A 10,147-nucleotide genomic window follows, 5' to 3' on the forward strand; every position below is an offset into this window, starting at 1 on the left:
TCTCTTCAATTCATTGCGTTAGATTTACTACATAAATATTATATCTCAAACGACATGAATGCCATAAAGTGTTTTATTTTCATGTAAATATAGTACAGGCACCCCGGTTATTACCATTTCCTATACATGTTTATACTCGAGTTAATGTAGTATTCATAAACATATTATTTAAATAATGTGTGCTATGTCTGTTTTGCAGACGCTATTAAGAAAAAGTATATCGATATGCTAAGTGACCGCCTGCTGTTATCGATTAGATATTTAAGGGATTTCTACGTAACCTGCTGTTGACACTCATTAATCCGCGTACACATTATGCACAACGTCAGGTCTATATACTACACAGACCTTTTTTTTCTGAATTCGCCACGAATTGGGGGAATGTGCGATGCCTTAAAATATAGCAAAGATCAGTGCAGCTGACCGTCTGCAATTATACATTGACATATATTACAACGCAAAGGTTTCAACTTCATTTACAAGTTCGTGTTATGGAGGTAAAGTTAGTTTTATATTCAAACATTCAGACATTCAACAAACATTTAAAGCAATTTAAAGCAGTCAAAAAATGAATAACTAATTCAGTGATTACAACAGAAACTTCAAAATAGATGTGATTTATTCTAAAATTGTCTCTGAATTTCTGAATCAAAAATCTACTTGTATTTAATAGAAATAAATAAAGTCAATAATACTACATTTAAGGCCATACAAAATCAGTAACTGTCACACATCTCACCTGATCCTCACAGAGAATTAATAATACAATATATATACAAAAATAAAATCTTGTGGGAAAGAATCTAAGCAAAATTTCAGAACGTTGCACCGCTATTCTTCTTCCTTTCTTGGTTTTCCATAAAGCATGACTATACTGGTAATTGCAAAAATGATTACATACTACAAAAGATCAAATAAAATTCCTCTTGTTGGTCAGAAGGTGAATTATTGTGATATGGCATACATTGTAATTTCTACAGAGATTACATACTGAATGATACATCCACAATTGTCACACCTGTTATTCAATGGTCATGTTATAATTGTCGCATATGATATAATCTCAAACAGAATGTCCTGTATGTTCTGTCAGTTATATGTGTTTCTGTTATTCATTTTGCAGATACAGTGTTCTAGCTGCCAGTGATGGTCCACACCTCGTGTCCGGGCATGAGCAAGAGAGGCTTCTGCACAGCAAGATAAGATGATCAGTGGAAGGGGCCTCTTTGCCATAAGAATCACAGTCAGTAAACAATGTTATTTTGCAGGGGAGGGAAATGTATGCCATATGACAATAATTTACCTTCTGACCAACAAGAGGAATTTGATTTGATGTTTTGTGGTACATAATCATTTTTTATGTTTTATGGAAAACCGAGAAAAGAGGAAGAATAGCGGTGTAACGTTCAGAAAGTTTGTTTAGATTCTTTCCCACAAGTCTTTTTTTCTTAATATACTGTATTAGTAATTCTCTGTGAGGATCAGGTGAGATGACATGATATGCTGAATTAACTATGTACAATAAAGTAATTTTTGTGACAATCCATTAATTAGTTCTTGATTTACACACCAGAAATACAATATTATTGACTTTATTTCTATTAAATCAAAGTCAATTTTGATTCAAAACAAAGGTTGTAAAAGTATTCCAGTCAATTTTAGTCAATCTAGTTTGAAATTTCTGTGGCAATCACTGAATTATGTATTGATTTTTTTTACTGCTTTAAATGACTATTGGTGAATGTCTGCTGAATGACTGAATGTTTGAATATAAAACTTACTTTACCTCCATGTCTGTGTTGCTGTGGTTATTTGAATTAAAATAGTACCAGTCAAGTTTCTTACATGCAAAACTTTTACTAATAGTTTAAAATTGATTTTCTTCTATTTGTGCATGTATGTCAAAGTGTGAAGTTATGATTGAACAGACTTTGCCCCTGCAAGGCAATTTAATGTGCCCATTTAGGGATAACTGCTTTCCCCTTGTGACCGTGAACTTACTGGTCAAACCAATTGCGCTGCTCCATGCGACATCCAGGTGAAAGCATTCAAACACCGAGAATAGAAAAGCCCTTCAGAGTTGGGCCCTAATTCACACTGTCAGGCTCACAAATCAGGACGAGGAAAAGCTATTTATATACCATTTCAGAGCCCGACCTTTTACCTAGAGAACACATAACAGGAGGGCAGTAGTTGGCCTTCTAGCTAGTCTACTCAAGGTGAAAAGCTTAACACACACACATATATAAGGAATTTTTATATACTCGTTAAAAAATAATCACAATTAACAGTTTAATATGAGAATGTCAGAAATAAGTTAGTGTATGTATATGTATGAACAAACACTATGTATTCCTCATACTAATATAAGCACTGTAGTTTGTTCTATATACTATAAACATCTATTGATTTGTATTTGCGGTCTCAATGCTTTCGGCAATACCATGCATATACTATACATTATTCAGTATACAGTGCCTTGAAAAAGTATTCAGCCCCCAACACTTTTTCCACATTTTGTCTCCGATTCTTAATTTGAAATATGAAATTAGGATTTTGTCCCACTGATCTACAAAGCCTTGAGCACCATGTCAAATGAAAAGAAAACTTCCCAAAGTGTTCAACAATTTACTAAAAAATGTAAACGGAAATGATCAGATTAAAAAAAAAAAAAAAAAAGATTCATATACTTTGTAAGCCTAAATTTGCTCGGGCACATTACCTCAAAAAGTCACAATTTGTTGATGGACTCCACCTATGTAAGAAATTACAGGATCACCTGCTTTAAAATAATCTGTGAGGATGAATTCTGCTCTCTCTATATGGTACCAAATGTATGGTAGAAGCTTTCAAAAGAGAGAATCAAAATTAAGATGAAATAGCATTCTGAGGAAGTTAGGGATGTGATTATAGAGAACCACAAATCTGGGGAAGGGTACAAAACTATTTCAGAGGCATTGAACATCCCCAGAACTCAGTGTAGTCATATAGAAACTACCACCACACAACCTAGATCAAGCCACCCCTCTAAACTTAGTTGCCAGACAAGAAGGGCACTTCTTAGGGAAGCTACTGTGAGGCCAACTGTGATTCTGAATGAATTACAGAAGTCAGTAGCTGCGATGGACAATGATGTCTTAAGAATCTCCAGGGGCCTTTATGGGAGAGTGGCAAGAAAGAAGCCCTGGTTGAAAAAACAAAACAAAAAAAAACACATATCCTTCCCCACAAAACACCACATAGAAGATACTGCAGTTATGTGGCAAAACATCTTGTGGTCTCATAACATTTAGCATGAATGTAAAGCATTATGTGTGGTGCAAATCTAACACTGCACATCAGCCAGGTAACACCATCCTCACTGTAAATATGGCGGTGGTAGCATCATGTTATGGGGATGCTTTTCAGCACCAGAGACTGGCAATATTGTCAGGATTGATGGATGAATGAATGGCACACAATGCAGAGAAATCCTGGATAAAAATCTGCACCCCTCTGCCAAAAAACTCAAACTGCGAAGGAAGTTTGTCTTCTGTATCATCAACAGGACATTGATCCAAAGCACACTGCCAGAGCAACACTGGAGTGGCTTAAAATTAAGAAAATACACGTCCTTGAGTCCCCAACTAACTTTACACAGCTTGAGCAATTTTGCAAAGAGGAATGGGCAAATATTGCCCCATCACAGTGTGCATAGAGACTTACCCGAAAAGACGACTGACTGTAATAGCTGCCAGAGGTGGTTTAGCCAAGTAAGGACCCAGTGGGATTAATACTTAAAAAATGACATTTCAGTTTTCATTTTTTATTATTTTATTGTTACCATTTTTTTTCTTATTGGTTGGGGGCGGGGGGGGTGAAGTGTGTGACTCACAAATAAAAAATCCCTATCTAATGCATCAAAATCCCACTGAGGAGAAGTGCTGGTGGCCAAATAATTTTTGAAGGCACTGCAGATCTCAGGAATTTTATCAACATCTACATTATGTGTTTAATTGTGACGTGTTTCACAGGATACCTATAGAATGCAGTGTATTTGTTTAATGTCCAACTCGTAAATGTGGTATAGACAATGCGACAGTGAACATGCTTTTATATTAGTCTCTTTCAGTGTTTCTAAAATTCTATATGAATGATGTAGGTCCTGTAAACAAATAATTTGGCTATATATCAAGGCAAAATACCTGTCACATCCCACATACTTAATTTTAACAAAAGAGAGAAAAGGCATTTTAGTCATTGATGTAGAAATATTTTTCTCAAAAAAGAAACTGTTTAATAAAAGAAAATCCCCTCTTATACAAAACAAGAGCAGAAAGATTTCAGCTGGAATGTAGAACCACCAGAGACAGAATCCTGTTACTATGTACATTGTCAATGTCAAAAGACTGGAGATTCACAGGCAAACATAAATTCAAGTTAAATACAGGGTAGTTTTGTACATGTTTCGATAGCTAGTATGTGAATGATATTTACAGCTCTGTAGAGCTGTAACCAGATCAATGCGGATTATCTGGATGAAAATCCTAATGGGGACATTATTTTGCCTTTCCTGAAAGTCATACAGAAAGGAGACATGTCTGTTTGGAGGAGCAGACTGAAGGATGTGGAAGGATTTAAATTTCAACTTCACTCAAAGTTCAAAACAAAATTTAAAAAAAACAAAAAAAATAAAAAATAAAAATGCCATTTGTAATGGTTTCTACACAGAGACAGCTGGAGGAGTGTTGGTTTAGTTAAAGTACTCAGAGATGTCAAGTCAAATAAATCCCCTGCCCTAACATGAGTGTGACCCACTTAAGAGTCCAAGGCATTAATGTACCCACAACCCCTTTCCCCATTCCACAAAACCCCGACAAATTTTTTCCTCTCTGAGACACCTTAACATTTCCCACCCCCACCCATGTCCACAGCTGTCCAGATGTGCCAGAGCAGGGAAGCCAAATGCCTAGATGCTTTATATTTGGGGAGGAAAAGCGTACATACAAAGGAAGATGGGGGGAAGATATGAAGATCTAATACCTGTGGTAAGCAACTCTAGTCCTGGATGTACTCAGTCTGGTTTCACTTGCATCATGAATGGATCAAACCTGATTTTGAGTAGTTAATTGGTCACGATTTTGCCCTAGATGTAAATCAGAAGATAAACAGTCAATACAGCGAAAGCCTTGTGCCAGCTCAAATGACCTCAAACATCGATATACACAGAGAACTGTTTTAAACAGGTTTTTTCCCCAGGGATTTTGAAATGTGGTTTATTTCACATTTAAAGAAAATTTTGAGGCATTTTGAGAAGAACCCCAAGTGTGTTGGTTTTGCCGTTGTCCAGCCCTGGTTAATTTTTGGGTATCATCAGTCAGGGACGAAAGGCCACGTTAGCATTGACTGAGCCAGTAAGTGGTTAGCAGGCTTCTTGTACTGTTACAAAATCAGTTTCTGCATTGTATAATGTTTCAAAATTAAGCTGTCTTATATAAAGCACTTTTTGTGATGCAGATTTATGATGTGTAGCCTTTACACTATATCGTTTTTAATAGATCTGTGTTGAATACAAGTCACCCTGGTCTAAGGTATCAGATAACAACAACAGATCAGGGGGAAAAAAAAGTAAGGAGGTGTGTGGGAATAAAAAAATATTGATGAGGGAACCAGATGCCTGTGACTTGTAGACATGTGTGGTACAGCAGAGCTCTAGGTACCTGATCTGTAACACTGAGCTGTGTCTAGGATTGCACTGACTGGCAGATCTGAGAGCTGGGAGGGGCGGAGGGGGTCACTGGAAGGATGTCACAAAGTCACACCCCCTTCCCTCCCAGTAGAGGAGTCTCAGTGACTGGACTGGACTGGAGGTCAGAGTTCATCATGAGGTATGTACAGAGCATGGTCACACAGATCTGGGGGGGAGAGAGAGCAACACAATCACCTTCAATATCAGGAAGAATCTGAACTCCAAAGCGTCTTGTGCGTATTTCAGCGTAGATGAGACTACAGGCTTTGTTATGCTACAACTGAAAAGTCAAATGCCGTTGAAATATATGCCAAGACCACTCTCACTCTCTCCTGATTGCTGGAGAGCCTTCACAGTGGCTGGTTTTCATTCCACCTCAAATGACACATCCAATTAATCAATCATTCACTTCATTTCACAGTTTGTCAGAGAGAATTTGACCATAAAACCTGTGGGCCTCTCTGTGCAGGAGCAGCACAGAGGAACAGTGCTTAAAACTATTCAGACCTGTTGTAACCTTGAGTGAAGCACTTTACCCAGATTGTGCAAGTAAAATAAAACAAATCCATACTCACATGAGTTAGTTTGGATACAAGCACTAGCTACATGCATACATACATATATATAGAATAATATGAACTCATTAGCAAAGCAAGGGGGAGTCTACCTGTCCTTTTGCTGCATAGCTTGTCTTTGACGTTTTCCGTTTCATGGGCAAAAAACTCAATTAGTTCGTCTTCATTCTGCTCCACGATGGTCTCGCACTGTGAAATAATACAAGGATATACGGTTTGAATACGAGAACTGGAATTCTAGGTGTAGGATGAAAAATAAAACCGTCTTAATGGAGCAAGTTCATCACACGATTAGAAAGAAGACGGCGAGTCACTGGCCTTGAGACCAGACTTGGGGTCAAATGCTTCTGGAGTGGTTCTTGCCCTGCATGTGAATCAGAAGATTTTGTGACTGGTTTGTCACAGGCCCTCTTTAACGCCTGTAATCCACTTAACTGTGGCTCCACAAACAGCTCCATTGCAAAGCAGTGTAACTATCCATTTCAGCTGTAGTCAGAAATGGAGCCAGTCGGCAGCCTTAGTTACACCGTAAGGAGGTTGTAATTGTGTTGGCTACGCAGATGGTGATAAACTGTCAATACAGCGAAAGCCTCAGCTGAGCCAGCTCAAATAACCTCAAGCATCAATGTGCACAGAGAACTCTGACAAACAATTTAGAAGTATTCTGAGAAAATCACGAAGTTTTCTTTTCCTATTGAATTGGTAAGTGCCTTGATGCCATTTGTTTGATGTGGTCTTTACTAAGGCGATTAGTGAACAGATTCATTTTAATCAGGTTCCTAATTAAATACAGAAATAAAATGATTTCTTTACAGATATTTTTAGGTTAATCTATTTAATATTTAGATCTATACTTGGATTCATCCCAGGTTTCCAGCAGAGTGACACGAGTGTCATTATTTTAAAAGAATATGTTCTAGCCCCTCTGATGCACAGTTCAGGGAAGTGGCTCTGATGGATTACTACACTTGCAGGTAACCATTTAAAGTGCCAGAATAGACTCATCGTTCAAGACACACTGCATGGCTACCCCGGCGTAATGACAGAAGACACTGTGCGTTCGAAGTTGCACATGGGGACTTACAGCAAACTTGAGGCTGGCGGTGACCTGGGTGTCCAACTTGGTCTGGGACAGGTCCATCTTCTTGCCGTCCCGGGACAAGATGCGCTCGTAGGTCTTGCGGTCGGAGACGGGGTCCACCCTCTCCCCATACTCGGTCATCCTCTCACAGACCACCTCCATCAGCTCCATGAGGTTGGCCTCGGAGCGGGCAAAGGGCACCTGGGAAGGTGGAGTGCCAACATTGGGAGAAATGCCCTGCACTGAAGGCTGCACAGCTCTGGGCAACAGCCACCAGCTTAAGAAGAAACAGGGATCTGTAAACCTGGGCCTTGAGAGCTCGAGGATCTCCAAGTCTACATTCCAGGTGACTTAGCTGGTCCAATTTGAGTTATTAGAAAAAAGTTGTAATTTTTCCTCTCTGTACCATTGACTGTTGACAGTTAATTACATCAGCAGGTAAGCAGCTCTGTAGAACCAGGTTAGTAGAGACCTTTTGTGGAAAGTCTAGCATGTTTCTCACTGTCTGGCTAAGTCAGTAATAAGTACTTGCCTCTGTAACCGACTGGCTGCCATCAGGGTTGATCCTGAACGATCCCGTTTGGATCATTTTCTTGGGATCCACTTGGGAGATCGCCCATTCCATCTCATCCACCAAAGCCCTGCAGGCTGAGACACACAGATGCACACACAGAGAACGGAGGATAATTCATACTTTACATTTTCAATCATTTCATATTCGGTTTGTGAAAGAAATCCTCAATGTTTAGTGTGACAAATTCCAAGTCTCAATGAAATCGCAAATCTATTATTAAGCGTCTGGATTTGCTGCACATTAAACATTTTCTATATATTTTTGACATATTAACAGGCTGAGTTTCAAAGTTATCTGTTCCTGTGTACATATCCAATAAACCACAGCTATGGTTAATAAAAAATAAAGACATTTCCTAAACCAATATTGTCTTGACTTGTCTTGTCTGAATTGACAAACTGACTATAATGTTTCTGCAGAGTTGGACCCATTATTGGGAATCTGTGTACCTCCACAGCGCATGTCCTGTCCATGCCTACCACGACCGTGACTGACATGTGGGAGAGCTAGGAGCAGACAGACAGACAGGCACACAGACAGTGCCCTCACACCACCCTTCATCTTCCTCAGGATGCCAGCTGATACTTCTCCTGAAAGAGGACAAAAATATATGAGTTGGGAGTATATGAAACGGGTACCAGTTTCCACCGGTTTGGCAGAATCTGTAATATCCGTCCCTCAAGTGGGCTTTTCTCTAGGCCTAGATCAGATTCTCCTGAGGAGCCAGGGCTGATGTTACCTCTCAAACTGATGTAATCTCAGGGGACTATCTGATGAGTTACTTTTTAATAGTTACCATGTTTAATTCTATTTTTACGGTGGTGAAATTGGCATAATGCATATTCACCTGGAACTGTAGCCACAGAAATGCCAGTTTTCAGGAGAATTACAGAAAGGTTAGGAGGTTTCTTGCAACAAAGCTGGGGTTCAGTGTTAATTAGCTCCTATAGGAGTTAATCGTGGGCAGGAAATAAACACGGAGGCTTAGGCTTTTATAGAGATTACAGATTGTACATTTAATAAAAAGTGTACCACTGGCAAACTTGAAAACGCACAAAAATACAGGAGGGAGCGTCTAATACGTAGCTTCAAATGCATAACCATCACTTTTCATTGTGCACGTTTACCGATAGGCACTTTCTAATGCTATGAATGAAATAGCAAGACTTTTTACAAAATGTACATTATAATAACGATGTTAAACCCTGCATATAATCCGCTTACTGTGGAAAGCGCTTAACCGTGGTTTAACGCGATTAAAACCTACCTGTTTAGATCCACATTTCAAACATTTAAAGACAGTCAGCTACCAGTACCAAAGATTGAAAGTTTTAAGTGTTAAGCCACATAAAGAGTTTTGTTCAGTGATGCGCATTTCACCCTTGCTTGATTATAATAGGGCTTAACGTGATGCGTGCGGTGTTATTACTTGAACCCCCAGACACACAGCGAAAGGCAGCCTAGAAAACAGCGCCAGGTGACAGACTGAATAATTGCTAACATGCCCAGCGCTTAGAAAACAAGGCTGAGCGTTACTGTCTGAAGTGAACTACAAAAACATCAATTAAATCAATTATATCGTACGGTAGGGCATTACAACTGAGCTTTTCATTATTCAGACCTGTACATGTTTTTATGATATTACTTTTTTTATACTTGTTTTATTACACATGGCACATCCCGTCCCTGGATTAACTGTCACGATAAAAGTTATTTAAAGTCTATACAGCTCTGAAACCACTGACTTACTGAAATCAATGTTTCCCTTTTAAAAGTATCGCTGGAATATTCTAGAAAACCCTCGTAAATAAACTGCTATTTAAAATATAACATAGCCTAAGCCTTTCAGCAACGCTCACATTAAATAACTTAAATAAATCCACCTATCATAAATCAAAGCTTTGTTTAACTATTCCCAGAACAGAATAAATTATAGGCTACAGACGCCTGCAACAAGTTGGTACAAATATCTAAGCTCATTCTGCTAAATATTAATGAGCCATTTTGCGAAACCGAAGCCATTCATCGAAGTAAAGCAACCACTTCAAATAATTGTTGACTTTGAATATTTACCTGGTGAATTTGACTTTAATCCTCCGCTACAATGAAACACTGGTCCGCTGCAATTCCATTGCCAACTACAAGTCGGTGACGTAGGCAACCAGACGCTTTGCCGGGGCTGTCCGGGT

At 38.8% G+C, this 10,147-nt stretch overlaps 1 protein-coding gene and 1 long non-coding RNA gene across 2 annotated transcripts; one reads left to right on the forward strand and one right to left on the reverse strand.

Moving 5' to 3' along the window:
- Positions 1-129: 129 nt before the first annotated feature.
- LOC136754036 (uncharacterized) lies at positions 130-1,542 on the forward strand. Its single transcript, XR_010817502.1, has 2 exons — positions 130-497; positions 1,124-1,542. It is a non-coding gene; the product is annotated as an uncharacterized LOC136754036 (long non-coding RNA).
- Positions 1,543-4,243: 2,701 nt separating this feature from the next.
- Positions 4,244-10,135, reverse strand: cnpy2 (canopy FGF signaling regulator 2). The gene is made up of 6 exons (XM_066708247.1): positions 10,032-10,135; positions 8,408-8,548; positions 7,917-8,032; positions 7,388-7,585; positions 6,396-6,492; positions 4,244-5,894 (listed from the first exon to the last, which is right to left on the reverse strand). The coding sequence occupies exons 2-6, from the start codon at positions 8,517-8,519 to the stop codon at positions 5,851-5,853; spliced, it is 567 nt and encodes a 188-aa protein (XP_066564344.1). The 5' UTR covers positions 8,520-8,548; positions 10,032-10,135; the 3' UTR covers positions 4,244-5,850.
- Between the last annotated feature and the right edge of the window lie 12 nt (positions 10,136-10,147).

The sequence above is a fragment of the Amia ocellicauda genome, chromosome 7 (genome assembly GCF_036373705.1).
Source record: "Amia ocellicauda isolate fAmiCal2 chromosome 7, fAmiCal2.hap1, whole genome shotgun sequence".
Lineage (NCBI taxonomy): Eukaryota > Metazoa > Chordata > Actinopteri > Amiiformes > Amiidae > Amia > Amia ocellicauda.